General features: G+C 45.2%; 1 protein-coding gene across 1 annotated transcript in view; it reads right to left on the reverse strand.

Moving 5' to 3' along the window:
- Nucleotides 1–850: 850 nt before the first annotated feature.
- LOC311244125 (sterile alpha motif domain-containing protein 10-like) overlaps nucleotides 851–15,880 on the reverse strand; it is a gene marked incomplete at both ends in the record, with an annotated part of 179,022 nt that continues 163,992 nt past the window's right edge. The window contains one exon of the mRNA XM_084333535.1: nucleotides 851–996. Coding sequence (XP_084189661.1) covers nucleotides 851–996 — 146 coding nt within the window. The remainder of the gene's footprint in view (nucleotides 997–15,880) is intronic.

Genomic DNA, 15,880 nt, shown 5'->3' on the forward strand with positions numbered 1-15,880 from the left:
GCGAAAGCGGTGGAACTTTGTCAGGGGGGGGGAGTGTGGAACCAATGACCTCTAGCGTGCTGTAACTTTAGGGTATGTTGATGGGACTTTATGGGCCCTTGAGAAGTGGCTTTGAAAACGCCTGGAACGGTTCACCCACCAGTCCCCCAAGAAACACATACATACAGGCAAACAAAACACAAAAGTGGTAGCTGGTCGATGACACATCCTCTCAATAACAACCGCATACGGTTTATCTAACGTCACTTGTCGTTTAGTCTGCCGTTGCTCCTGCGTGGCTGTGTTGCGTTACTGAACGTACACACGGGGGGAGTGACTCGCTCAAGCAGTCAGTGGAAGTCCATTCATCCAAAAGTTCACACCACATGGCTGAATTTCTGGCGATCATCAACCGTCGACAGCAAATCCGATTTTTTACGCCATACGCCGTTTCCCTGTCGATGTGACAATGTACAACTTCTGCAAATAAAAGTTTCCGCCTGAGCATAATATACATCTAATCATTCTCACCAAAACAGAGGAGGAGTTAATAACAGCTGTCCAGATGTCCCCTGTGTGCTGTACAGAAACAAGCTTCCTTTAGTCAAAACACTGTGGCTCTGCGAGCTCTCCAAAGACATGATCCCAGCCTCTCACATCGCCTCTGACAACGACCCCATTAACCCTTTCACTGCCGCACTACCAAAACAGTTAACCCTTTCACTGCGACAATACACCGAAGGTTAACCCTTTCACTGCCACACGACAGCCGGTTAACCCTTTCACTGCCACACGACAGAAGGTTAACCCTTTACTATCACACAACCGACGGTTAACCAAGTCGCTTGCGTGTGCGTTATGCCCCTGTCAGTCACTCACCATGCTTGTTGTTGTCGGGGGCGGGGCCAGGGGTGCTTCTGACAGCCTCCTGCGGGGGTCCGTGCTTGGGGGGCCGGCCCCGGGGCAGCCCCGATGAGGACAGCTTCCCCATTCTGGGGCCACTCGGGCTCTCCATGCCTAGGGGGAAGCAACGCACAGCATAAATAGACAGCTATGGGCAATATTAAGGTGTTTATTGATCCTATTCCTATTGACTGACACACACACACACTATTGGGACGATGTCCACCGTTGTATCGATAGCGGATTATATGACACAGTCTCGCTGTTACACAATACAATTTTGTCCTCTTGGGGGCCCGGGAAGGCTACTATGGGAACGGGGAGGTTGTGCAAGTTGAGGCGCACACGCATAATCTGGAGCGGTAATGAGGGTGTGACCTTCCGTGTTTCATTTCCAAATCAATACTTTCATTTACACACCAACTCCATGCCCTGCCAATTAGACTGGAGGAGTTATTTCAGGGAGTCGAGAGAGAGAGAGAGAGAGAGAGAGAGAGAGAGAGAGAGAGAGAGAGAGAGAGAGAGAGAGAGAGAGAGAGAGAGAGAGAGAGAGAGAGAGAGAGAAGACATTAAGGACACACTCAATAACTGGCATAGATCTGGCTTATCTCTACAGAAGGTCATCACTTGCTACTTGCTGGCCAAAATCTGCAAACACGGAACACGTCTTAACTTCCCCCTAAAACGTTTTTTCATGAACCAAACCCTTAACTTAATAAAGCTTACTGGAGACCACACGCCTAACCCCAACCTAAAAGAGATGACATTATTTGGTGTCGTCGTTGTGACCGGTGATCGTTGAAGATGTAACAAGTTTTGACTTTGCGGCGAGGCCAACAAGTGAAGACCGGAGAACGGGGATGTACTTCCTGGTCAGGTCGCGTGGGGTAAGGATGCAAACTTGCCAAAAACTTGTCTCAAAGTCACAATAATATATCCTCGTTTCTGAACCCTCGTTCCTCCATGTGCCTACTCCACACTGTGCCTTCATCCATAGCCGGTCCCGTGTTGGCGATGAGCTGTCAATGCTGGCTCAGCCATGGCTACCCCAGCGGGCATGGGACAGCCTAATGGATGACGGCTGACAATAGCTAATTATGCTAAGTGGGATTGATTACGCCACCAACATGCTTTCTCTTAGCGAACGTTCATGTCGCTCTCCTAATGAATTACAGCAGCACACAAAGGGTCGCTCGTTCCAGGCCTCTCTGTATCCGTTTACACGCCACGCTATTCATTGCCACAGTGAGCGATGACGGCTGCTTCTCCACAGTGATAGTGCGCTGCGCTCACAGTCTGACTTGTGTCCCTTCCTCTCCGGTCTCCCCCGACTGGAACAATGGAACTGTTAACAAAACTCAATTCACACAAGTCTCTCGGCTTAGCAGCCAGCAGCATTAAGACTTTGAAGTAGAACAGATGGGGGGGGGAGGGGGGGGTAAAAGAATGGTGGACATACTGTACGCAAGGGTGGGTGGGGGGGGGGGACTATATCATATAGACCTGACAAGGAAAAGGAGTAATGGTTCATATCCCACAAAAAATACTACTTCCTGTCTAAATGTGAGAGCCTAAAGAGTGGAACTGAGAACAGTCTGAACAACTTCCAAAAGAAATATGTGTGTGTGTGTGTGTGTGTGTGTGTGTGTGTGTGTGTGTGTGTGTGTGTGTGTGTGTGTGTGTGTGTGTGTGTGTGTGTGAGAGAGAGAGAGAGAGAGAGAGAGAGAGAGAGAGAGAGAGAGAGAGAGAGAGAGAGAGAGAGAGAGAGAGAGGGAGGTATACTTATAAGGAATTTGATATTTTTGGAATAGGCCCTGCGTGGGAAAATATTTCATCTAACACAAAAAAAGACACCCACAAAAATTCAATACACAACACAATCAAGGACAAATCAACCCTGAGGTCCATGTGTGGCACTTAGCAACTCTTATATAAACGGTTACAATGTAACCTGTTAAATTGGGCATGTTGCCTTTTTAAAATCTGCTCCCCTCTGCTACATGATGATGAGCATGTCTCTCTCTCCCTCTCTCTCTCTCCCTCTCTCTCTCTCTTCTTCCACAAAGCCACACCTACCTGGGTTGTCGGGAGTCACCCACCCAGCACTGGCGGCCCGGGTGACGGGTCACCCACGTGGGGGTCAGGCGGTAGTCACGGTAGGCGTTCTTCTGGATGTTATGTTACATGGCAATCACACCTGCTGTGCGTGGAGCAGGCAGCGCGGCTCAGGCTGGGGGGCTCCCTTCCTCCGAAGCCCGACTTGACAGTTGACAGTTGTCACCGACTCGTATTATCCCACCACTGTGTGCGACGAGGAGCACGCGAGGAGAAGAAAAAGAGCAGAGCAGGAGTGAAATTAGAAATAATATCTATATCCCCCAAAAAATAAATAAAAAAAAAGATCCTGGATACTTTCACCTTATTCAGTCTCCAATTGCCCCCCCGCCCCCGTTCCCTGCATTCATATGTAAACCACGAGGCACTTTCTTCAACCCCCGTCCTGTCGATAAACACTCCAGAAATATTACAAAATAGGCAGGAAAGATATATAGGTCCCCGACTCCTTGAGGGAAATATTAGAATACAGGATGGTTTATATAGGCAGTGAAGCAAAATGGCGACTTTATTACGAAGGAGGAGTGGAAAAAAATCCTTGCGCTGGCTGGAGCTAAAGGGAGGCACAGAAATATGTTGAGTGCAGTAATGTCGACGGCGGCGAGACGGTCGGTTAGAGTAAAATAAAACACAGCGACGGAAAAGCATCAGAAACACTCAATCGCGGTAGTTTTCGGTTCTCTCCGCGGGTCCTTACCTCGGGATTATTTGGTTTTTTTATACGGATATTATCTTCGCGGCCGTGTACAGTAATACTACAGTAGTGTGTTGGGTCATGCGCGGATCCACTCCACCTTTGACAGTTGCAACTACAGTCAGTCTTGAGGCAACTTGCAAACTCTCGCGTTATTATTATCTTTATCGAGCGAATAATATCATCAGGGGTTCTGCCTAATAAACCCGATGATACGAACGGTTTGATGCGGCTCGTCCGACGTAACGGCGTTGGTTCATGACGAGAAAGAAGGGTCACAGGCTGAATTCTTTAAATCAACATCACTAATCTCACTGCTGCTAAATGTTCTCCCTATCTCTCCAGTCCAGTAGACCAATTGCTTTACCAAATTTGGCAGAGAATATAATGATCCAATTTCTGGTAGGCTACTCTACTGTAATGATTGCCGTTAAATCCTACTGTAGGATTTGTCATGCCAGTCACTGCCTACCACCACAAAACAACTGGAACGAATAATAGTGGTTATTATCGTAGCCTAACATGCACAGGCTGCCCATACTACGTTCAACTTAAAGAAGATAGGCCTACACAACTGCGAATGCACTAATAGCGGGTTTGCCTGGATATGATATTTGCTCTATCTATGAATGTAGACGACAATTGTGTGTATTGAGCCGTACTGTATTGTACCCATTCTGCAATCTGTTAAATAAAGTTTTCATTCATTCATTCATTCATTCATTCATTCATTCATGGCATCATCAATATTGGAAACACTGGCTGCTCTACAATCTCAAAAACCCAAGGTCACTATCACAACATATAACATTATTGCTGTTCATGATCATAGACATAAAACATAATACCCTGCAGTCAATTCACCATGACTTTATTTATTTATTGCTATTTCTGCAAGCATATGTGTAGACTATTTACTCAAATTCCCCCCATGTAACTCAGCTAATGATTATGTTTAACAAGTGTCCTCCTGAACCCATGTTCCCTGAACCACAGCCCAGGCAGTGAATCTGATGCCATATGCAGCCTGCAGCCTACGGCGGGTTCGGTGAAACGAGGCAGATACTATTATGAACTCTCAGCCTTTGATTGGTGCCAGTCAGCGTGACCTAATATTTAGTAGAACTAATCTGAAACCATGATGTAATGCGATGGAAGGAGCTGTTTTCCACTTTGCCCAGTGGAGGGCAGGATAGGCTAATCTTTCAGCCGCAATTCAAGGAATCAGTAAGGAGTATAAGGGTTGTTCACTTGTTCTAGAAACTTTACTATGTGTTTTATGTTTCACACTATCCAATCTAAGGAAACACAATTGTACAGCCTTGTCCTATATTTTAATCTATTGTACTTTTATTTTAATTTAGTTTATATATTCCATTTGATTGTATTCTACGTTAGAATTTCTACCCTAATTGTCTGTTAATGTACAAGTGCACTACAGATTTGTAAAAATAACACATATTGTCTATGATGAATTGAAAATGGGGGACCCTGATGTAAACAAGACGAAAGTCTTTCTCTGGTCTGCATCCCCTTAACAATTGTGTGTATTGAGCTGTACTGTATTGTACCCATTCTGCAATCTGTTAATACAATTTTCAATCAATCAATTGTGTTGATATAAAGACGGACAACACACCTTGCGTTATTTCAGGCAGTATTTCTATTGTCATAACAAACAGCTAAGTCAAATGAAACATAGAGAACATGTAATGCAGTCAGGGTTTACTTAAGATAAGATAATATAAGATATTCCTTTATTGATCCCCTTGGGGAAATGTAGGTGTCATAGCAGCATGGGGGGGGGGGGGGGGTACAGGTACAGGAATGGTAGACATAAAGACATAAATATAGGCACTATAACTATAGTAAAGGTAAAAAAAAAAAAAAAAACAGTGTAAACAATATAATTAACTCTGAATATGAGCAGCAAACAGTGTAATCTAGGGTGCAGGTGAGGGTCTGTATGCCCTGTCCTATCAGTTACATTATACGTTACAATAAATATGGGGAATAAACACTGAATATAGTGTATATAATCTGAATATATACTATGAGTAAGTAAAGTATACAGTATAGTATACACAGGTGCAGTATACATAAGCTAGGTAGGTACCCTAACTGGCATGATATACGTCCTACATTATACGTTGTAGTCCATGCAGTTTAGGGGATAAGAGTCAGTATTTACTAAAATACTTTATTCCACCCATCCATGAGTCAGTCAAACAGTCACATACGATTTAGCCAGGCCCATATCTAAATTGGACATTTCAGACTAATTACGTTACCTTTACAGCTTTGACAGTCAATCAGATACCAGATTAACAACTTAATGTAGCTTTTTTGTTGTTGTTGTTGTTGTTGAAGGAATTCCAATCACTACCAGATTGCTTTTTATTTACAGATGAACTATGGCCTCACTGCACCTGTGTCCCACTAGGGGGCAGTGCTGCCTTTCTGTTGGGCCGCGGTGGTCTTGTGATTAGACAGTCTGTGACAGAAACACATGAATGATAGGACACACACATTCACACACCTTGGGACTACCCGGCCGTAAGTAGTTTTAATTTCTCAGACCACCCCCCCGGTACTTAACCAGGCACGAGGGAAGTTTCAGCTGATATGATATACTGTTAGCCTGATGGCAACCTCCACTAACTGACAGCTGCCACAGTGCCACTCGCCCTGCAGAGATTAGCCCACTAATGGAGCTCAATCTGCCCCCCCCCCCCCCCACAGTGCCCCACTGCTCCCTGCCCAGGACCTTAATGGCCGGTAATGAACAGACCCACGGCAGTCGGCAGGGCCTCGTTTGACCAAAGATAAATCATTTTAGCGTGCCGGTGATTTACATTACCCGGCCCCTCTCTGCTGAGGAGGTAAAAGGCTGTTTAATGTGTTATGGACTAGTCCAGGTGGACTTAGTTATGTACCCGCCCGGCCGTGGAAGCGAGAGGAGGGATAGACTACGCGTTAACCCCTTACTGTCGAGTAGAGGGGCAGTGTGACCGATACAAATGTACAGTTGGATGACAACAACCAAGCGGAGGAAAAATGCAGTCGAGACATTTCACTTTTATAAACCACGTTTAGTTGTCATCAGAACAGTGTGCTTGTTCCACCTAAGTGCCTCTACATGTAAGCTACATGTCTGTCAACACCGCTGTTCCCACCAGGCGTCAGGCGCTCCTCCTGCAGTTCGGTGGCCTAGTTTAAACTTCACACTTGTCAAGAGTCCTGTATAAGCAAACTGTATATTATTTTCTTCCGCAGTACGCGCACTGTAACTGTGCTTGAGATGGCAGCTCAGCTGGACTCCAACTGTCAAAAATGTCAGTAGAATTCCTCTTTGGTGACACAGGGCTTTAAGTGTTTACTTCCCCCTGTTGGTACATGAGAGAAAAACAATGACAGTCTTACAGAGAAGAGATGAAAGACAAACGTCATTTTCATCTAAGATGAAAGAGACAGAGAGAGAGAAAAGTACACACACGCAGAAAATATGCTTATAAACCGTACTCCATTAACCTTCCTGTGCTCAGTATCTGTTCCCTGGATAAGATGCCCGCTGTTGACTGGGTCTGTTTACCATGGAAGCATCCATACGAAACATCTCCCTGTTAATAACAGGTGTGATGCATGGCATGGCATCCTCCAATAATTGGCTCCCATTGTGTGTGTGTGTGGGTGTGTGTGTGTGTGTGTGTGTGTGTGTGTGTGTGTGTGTGTGTGTGTGTGTGTGTGTGTGTGTGTGTGTGTGTGTGTGAGTGTGTGTGTGTGTGTGTGTGTGTGTGTGTGTGTGTGTGTGTGTGTGTGTGTGTGTGTGTGTGTGTGTGAGTGTGTGTGTGTGTGACTGCAGGCAGGCAGAGCTGTTTAGCATTCACAGGGCTGGAGACATGACTCAAGAGTCCTGAGTGACAGCTTAGAACAGCGGTTCTCAAACATTTTCATGTCAAGGACCCCCAAATTGATACATAATTATAAGATGCTGTGCCAGGGACCCCCATCTGACAAGATATTTAATTTCACATATGATTTAATCCAGAATTGCATTACTGTCTATACTGTAGGTGGAGAGATAACAGAGAGGAGACAGCAGGATAGACTCTCTCTCACTGCACAAACCTCTAGTGAAGAATATATTTGTGAAAGGAATTAATATACAGTATTAGTGAAATAAATTAATGAATTAAAGATCCCATGAAATCAAAATATATGTTTATGTTTTGTTTATCACATATGCCTTGCACTTACTGCCACCTATACGCCAGTATATGTCCCAACAATGACAAAAGTGTTGTTCTCTAGGTAGTCATAATGGTATTTTGGAGTTTGTCATTTCACGTAAAACAATAAAAATAAATGTAGATGACTCATCTTGCACATGGAGGTTTAAACTAACTTTGTGTCCAACTAAATTATTTGATGGAAAATCATGGATGGAAGGAGACAAGGAAGGAACAATGTAAGGTAAGAAGGATGGATGGAACTGGGTTCCCGCGGGGTCTTAAATTTAATAATCAGAATTTTAGGCCTTAAAAATGGTATTAAAGGGATATTTCACTTTAGTAGAACTTGTCAGGTTTCATCAGTCTTACCTTTATGTAAAGTCATCTACTAGTAAAATATGTGCTCATAGTGGCTATTTAAACACAAAAACACTCATGTTTACCATTTGAGCCAATTCTGAATTACTTCTAGAAAAAAAGTTACATCGGTGGTGTTAGGGACCCGGTATAGAAAAATGGCTATAGACATCCGTTTGCTTCATAGCAATGCTATGGCTAGCTCTGTGGATCACATGTGGCTCAATCAAGGTTCATATTCGTCTAGACACTTCACCCCCCCCCCCCCCCCCCCCCCCCCCATGGGAACAAGAGCGGGAGCGAGAGAGGGAGAGGAGGAAGAGAGCGATAGGGAGAGGGAGAGGAGGAAGAGAGCGATAGGGAGGTGGAGAGGGAGAGGAGGAAGACAGTAATAGGGAGGTGGAGAGGGAGAGGAGGAATATAGCAATAGGGAGAGGAGGAACAGTGATAGAGAGGTGGAAGAGAGTAATAGGGAGGTGGAGAGGGAGAGGAGGAAGAGAGTAATAGGGAGGTGGAGAGGGAGAGGAGGAACAGAGAAATAGGGAGGTGGAGAGGGAGAGGAGGAACAGAGAAATAGGGAGGTGGAGAGGAGGAACAGAGTAATAGGGAGGTGGAGAGGAGGAACAGAGTAATAGGGAGGTGGAGAGGAGGAACACAGTAATAGGGAGGTGGAGACGGAGAGGAGGAACAGAGCAATAGGGAGGTGGAGAGGAGGAACAGAGTAATAGGGAGGTGGAGAGGAGGAACAGAGTAATAGGGAGGTGGAGAGGGAGAGGAGGAATAGAGCAATAGGGAGAGGAGGAACAGTGATAGGGAGGTGGAGAGGAGGAAGAGAGTAATAGGGAGGTGGAGAGGGAGAGGAGGAACAGAGTAATAGGGAGGTGGAGAGGGAGAGGAGGAACAGAGAAATAGGGAGAGGAGGAACAGTGATAGGGAGGTGGAGAGGAGGAAGAGAGTAATAGGGAGGTGGAGAGGGAGAGGAGGAACAGAGTAATAGGGAGGTGGAGAGGGAGAGGAGGAACAGAGAAATAGGGAGGTGGAGAGGAGGAACAGAGTAATAGGGAGGTGGAGAGGGAGAGGAGGAACAGAGTAATAGGGAGGTGGAGAGGGAGAGGAGGAACAGAGTAATAGGGAGGTGGAGAGGGAGAGGAGGAACAGAGTAATAGGGAGGTGGAGAGGGAGAGGAGGAACAGAGAAATAGGGAGGTGGAGAGGAGGAACAGAGTAATAGGGAGGTGGAGAGGAGGAACAGAGTAATAGGGAGGTGGAGAGGGAGAGGAGGAACAGAGTAATAGGGAGGTGGAGAGGAGGAACAGAGTAATAGGGAGGTGAAGAGGAGGAACAGAGTGATAGGGAGGTGGAGTTTTTTTTTCTTTTTTTTCCCACTTTTTCTCCCATTTTCTATATTTCCTCCCATCCCAATTTCGTATCATCCAATTCAACCCTCCCCTGTCACGAACGCTGTTTCTTGCCTCCCACAAGCCGGCTGCAATGTGGACTAAGTCATACATAGCACAAGTCCCCTCCGGTACTTGAGGTAACAGCAGTCGCATCTTTTCACCTGCGCAGCTCGATCTCTCAGTGGCGAGGAGTAACGCGTGGGAGGCTCACGCTGCCCCCGACACTTCCTGATTCTACTGCGCAGGCGCACCAACCGACCTGTAGTCGCTGTCCACAACGCCCAATCCCCACCCATCAGTTTCCCACCCCCTAATACGGCCAATGTGTATTAGTACGGACGACCAGCTAAACTGAAAGCAGATTTCGTGGCGAGCGCCTTGCCCACTACGCCACGTAGCCGCCCCTGGGAGGTGGAGTTGTTTTGTTCCTTTATTTGATTGATTTATTGATTTATTTCCATAATACAGTTCTAAAACCCACAAAGCAGTTTACTCAATAAAGTGTTTTCATATATTAGTCTGTTATAGTCAGATTGCATGAATATTTTCTTCTATATGGGGAACAGCATGAGTGAATATAATCCAATTTTCGAGTGAATAAATAGGTATATTGTGTCTTGGGGACCTATGGGGGCCTTATAAAATAATGTTTGATATGGGGACTGGTTATGATGAGCTAATAAGTTAGCAATGAAGTACAAAACAAAACTGGATAATAATCCTTATTTTTTGGGGTGGTTGGTACTGAGTTACACACCGGGTCCATTCGGACCCAGAGTTTTTGTTAACACCAAAATAAGATAAATAAATAAGCAGCGCACAAGGGTTGGTCTTATATTTAACTTGTTGAAACCTGCAGGAACCCTGGTGGAAGGAGATGTGGAAGGGAAGAAGGATGGAAGGAAGGAGAGGTATGAGAGAAACAGGAAGAAAAGAGTTCTCCTCCTGCAGAGCTGTGGTAATTCTTTGTTATGACTGAAGCTCTTTATCTCAGAGGACTTTTGGGATTGGAGGAGGAAGCCACTGAGGTGAATCAATTTCCCTCTGCTTAAGTTAAACCACTGGGCTTGTGTGTGTGTGTGTGTGTGTGTGTGTGTGTGTGTGTGTGTGTGTGTGTGTGTGTGTGTGTGTGTGTGTGTGTGTGTGTGTGCGTGTGCGTGTGCGTGTGTGTGTGTGTGTGTGTGAGAGAGAGATAGAGAGAGAGAGAAACAGACAACTCCCACGATTACCAGACAAAGAACATTAGCAGCACAAAAGCATCTCAGTGTATGTACCAGTATAACTTTATTCTAAAAAGACAGCTTTGTTCATATTCCACATTTCCACAGAGCTGTAAACCAGATAGATGTGTTCATATCTCTTTATGCACGGCAGATCTAAACCCAACAACAATACATCCATGATCTGACAAAGTAAAAAAAAAATAAAAAATAAAGGAAGAATGTAGGAAGTGTGAAACATTGGGACACGATGGCCAAGTATTTATTTTCCAGCGAGTGAAAAAACGTCACACGTATACTCGCACTTGTGCTGGGAATCTCCTAATGTCGGTGGCTGTCGTTGCAGTATTTCAGCTGTCTGGTCGTTTGAAATCACAGTGTCACGTCGGGGATGCGGAACTCGTACGGCGCCTGGTCTGAATAGCATTGAGGCTTCTGCTTTCTCTTCTTGTTTGTGTCTGAAATATGACGTTTAGCCCTTTCACTACAGTTAACCCCTAGTGAAAGGGTTAACCTTCTGTAGTGTGGTAGTGAAATGGTTAACACTTTGTATTGTCGCAGTGAAAGGGTTAACCATCAGTACAGTAGTGAAAGGGTTAAACACACACACACTGAAGGGTGTAGGCGCCGTGGATTCTGACCCGTCTGTTGAACGGAACTGTCCGTGGCACCATTGACGGACTAATACCATCACTCTACCAATTGGGGATGTGTATAATTATGACTCATATAGTGCCGTAGTCCAACTCATTAAAAGAACATTTCCCAGAGTGCATTTCCCCGGAGAGTCGTTCCTCCTGCTCTACAACGTAACCACTTATGCGATTATTGCTTCATCAAACACAGAGAAGACAGAGAGTACACTCACACACACACACACACACACACACACACACACACACACACACCACACACACACACACACACACACACACACACACACACTATCGTTGTGTGTCCTCTGAATCCATTCCATTATTAAGACTAAAATGTAATTACAGTAGCCTATACACAAATCTACAGCATATATTATTCTACAAAGCTCATATATATATATATATATATATATATGCCATTGACTGTACAGTAGCTCATTCAGAGTACAAATAAATGCGGTTTGTGGGGTCGACATTCATGTATATAGTATGAGACGGCTTATAAAAGATTTTGGAAGGAATAAAATGTGCTTTGGGGGCAAAGAGTGATCATATATTATACTGTATTGTGTATTATGCTGTATTTGATCTATCAAAACTACTATGCATATTTCAAAATGAAAATCCTGAGAGGAGAGCAGTGGCCGAGGAGCTGAGTAGGACTGGACGGACATTCAGTCATGCTGCAATGAGGACCGGTTCCCATTCCCTCCTCGACCAACCTTGGTGCCGTTTCTCTCAGGCCCAGGAGGAGAGAGGAGGCGCTGGTAGTCCTTCACTTTGCCTCCAATATCCAGAAGGTGGCGCTGCACGTAAAGCGTCTTTACACACCGCTGTTCCATCAACGCCTTCAAAGGTACGTGTCACACAAAGTCATGCCTTGGAATTAAACACAACACCACCTAGCCCTACAAGCGGTACAAATCTCGTTTCAGTTTGAGTGGAATGTTATAGATAATGTTATAGATGTTATAGATAAGTCCACATAGGAGGCCTCCATATCGCCCGTCAGATCACCCCGGATGAGTCAAGAAAACCAAATAGGAAATGTCTTTGCGCCGTAGATCCGCTCCGACGGAGCGTTGCCAGCGACAAGGCCTACGAAGTCACCGGGGTTGTGAATCTTAACGTCTTATCTCTATGTTACAGTGTGAGCCCCTGCCCAGAGCAGGCTTTTGTCTCCCTCGTTCTCTCCGTCTGTGAACCAGATTGGCCGTGTTGAATGGGGATCCTCCAGCTTGTTTGGCACGTCGTCTATAGCCATGTCCTCTCCCCTTTCACCAGCCGATTCTCCTCGCTCGCATATCTGCAGACAGCAACTCTTCCACGGCTCCTGGAGACACACGGTGACGGGGGAAGAGGGGAGAGGACTGCCAGCTGGATGGAGGGATGAGCTAAGAGAAGTTTCCAAAGGAGGCTATGGAGAATGAGGGGAGAGAGGGAGAGAGAGAATACATAATTAAGATCTGAATAGATAGAGTGAGAGAGAGAGAGGAAAAAAGATAAGAGGATGAATTGCCGCATGGGTCTCTCAGAGCGTGCCCTGAAGCAAGCCAAATGATCTTGTATACGCAGTATAATACAAGTCTTTCTCTCTTCTCTCTCTCTCACACACAGACCCCCTGCCTCTGCCCTCTGTTTACCCTCTGTGCTAAGCCTCCCATGTCTCAACAACATTTCAGCCTCAGCTTTCCAGAGCACCAGGATTGGGTTCGTACCCCTTCGAGCTCCCTAAGTGGCAGCTAAACCTCAATCCCCATTCAATTCTCAGGTTACCACCAACGTGGCCTAGCCTGCACTAAATCAGAGAGCAGCAGCTAGGCTGTGAAGGCTAACATGTAAGCAGACTGGAACTTTACACTAGGGATATATGATACCGTAACTGACATTAAATAGGGTCAGCATGCCATGCGGACTATGGAGGCTCTACAGTCTACAGGCCATATGGATAAACCAGATGTCTCAATCCAGCCGGATATATGTGGAGAGGAAGACACTGTTACCGTAACTTTAACAGACCGCTTTGTCTGGTAGTCCACTACCTTACGGGAGACTGAGGTCTGCTCAGTGAGAGGGGCTGAGTGATATAGGGGGGCCTCATAGAACAGAATATGAATACCACATGTGTTTCACGGGTTATTATAACATGATACTTAATGTGTTTTTCACTTCACACAGGATTTACGAGTTTCCACATAAGCTCACCTGATTTCACGCGTGATATTAATTTGACCCTTGCACTGAAGGGACCATATAAGTCCGTTAGAATTTAGTTTGGACAGCCCATGTATTTGCAGTTGTAAAATCAGTGTGAATGTGATATATTACCAGAAAGTACTCAGCCTCTACTGTCTTTAACTATGAATGACCACAACACTCTAACTTACCATCTTAGATAATAAAGTACTCAACCTCTACTGTCTTTAACTGAACACAACACACTAACTTACCATCTTTAGATAATAAAGTACTCAACCTCTACTGTCTTTAACTATGAATGAACAAATCACTCTAACTTACCATCTTTAGATAATAAAGTTTGAAAACATCAAACGGACTTATATGGTTCTTCGTCTGTATCACACGTGAGACCTTGTGTAACTGAGGGGTACAATTCCCTGACTGTATTGTTAGATATGATACTTACTACCACTACCTCTTGTACTTTAGACTCTGGCCACCCAGTACTAGGCATAAATAATTATGGTAAACACTCCCACGTAGATGAAACGATCCAACACAAATGTACCAAGTCGAAAGTCTGCGTTTAATAATAATTAATACATAGCAAAAGGTATGTAGAGCAATCACTTAATTACATTTATGATTTGAAATAGGATGCACTTTTATGGCAAATGAGTATTCGTTGGTATATCAATAGAGAACGTCCAATCTCTGGTGGCGCAGGCGGTAATATACAACCTGGAATTTTAAGGAATAATAGCAATGATACTTTAATGATTATAGAACTGGATACACTAGGGGGGAATTCCGGTCGCTTGTAAGACAACTGGAGAAGGGGGGGGGGGGGGGGTAGAGTCTGGCTGTATCCGTCTGTCCGAGGGTATCCTGGGAGAACCCACGGTTGTGCGGCTCGGTGCCTCAGCGATCCTCGATCCACAGATGAAAGCAGTTGGACTCTCTGTGGGCCGGCTTCCTCCGGTCCACGATGGAGAGACGTGAAGCGACCTCGTCGTGTAGAGCGTCTCCTCACCTGTCGTCCTCTCCGGGGGGGGGTTTCCAACACACGGCAGTGTTGGTCTTTATCCATAGAATAATCACTGTATACAAAGCATAAATCCGTGCCTGGGAAGGCGGGCTGTCGTCGGTAGAATAATCCGGTATGCAAGGTCCACTCGCTCGTCGGCTCTGGGGCTCCTCGGGTGCAGCCTCACATGGGGTCGGCCACCCTGGATAAGCAGCCAGTTCTACCCGAAACGATGGCGGGTACTGACTACGATAGTATTCTCACCGCACGAAGCACTACATATGAATAGACTATTATTAGCTTAATAGACTACGTCCAACTCGACGATATAGTGCCAAATATGACTATTCAATATATTAATATACACGATGTCTCAATACCGATGGTAGGCCGAACTTGGCCTTACTCCCACACGTGGCGTCGCGGGGAGGCTTTACGTCTGTCACTCTATTGGAGGGTAAGAAACTGGACTAAAGGAAGTCCTACTTTAGTAGCGCAGTATATATACGCACTATGAACAAATAGTACCATTAGTGGTGCGGTAGCCAGATTCCTACGCGGAACTAGGACTTGTTCGTACATGTTGAGCGGTACGTTTGAACTGGGTCTGGGGGGTATGGCAGCCTGGCACCAAGGTCTCGACCAATAGTAGAATGGAGACTATTATGGGATGTTCAGTAGGCTAGAATGGATATTCAATGCATATTGTACAAGGAATATACAAGGGATATCAGGGAATATTAGAGAATATACAAATACAATTAAATATATATATATAAATAAATATATATATTCGGTTTAATCTGGCCCTTCACAACACCTTGCATTAACATATTATCACATGTAATAATCACACGTAGCTCATGTGAAGGTATCGTGATAACACAGTGACACTGTGAAAATTCCACATGAAATGCATTATCTTCTCGTGAGGGGGGGGGGGGGGGCTTTAATGCTTAGGATGCCATTTTCAACATCCACCAATTTATGATAACATGCACATCGATAGTCTCTCTCTCTCTCTCTCTCTCTCTCTCTCTCTCTCTCTCTCTCTCTCTCTCTCTCTCTCTCTCTCATCTCTCTCTCTCTCTCTCCTCTCTCTCTCTCTCTCTCTCTC

The sequence above is a fragment of the Notolepis coatsorum genome (assembly GCF_963971535.1).
Source record: "Notolepis coatsorum genome assembly, chromosome: 17".
Taxonomy (NCBI): Eukaryota; Metazoa; Chordata; class Actinopteri; order Aulopiformes; family Paralepididae; genus Notolepis; species Notolepis coatsorum.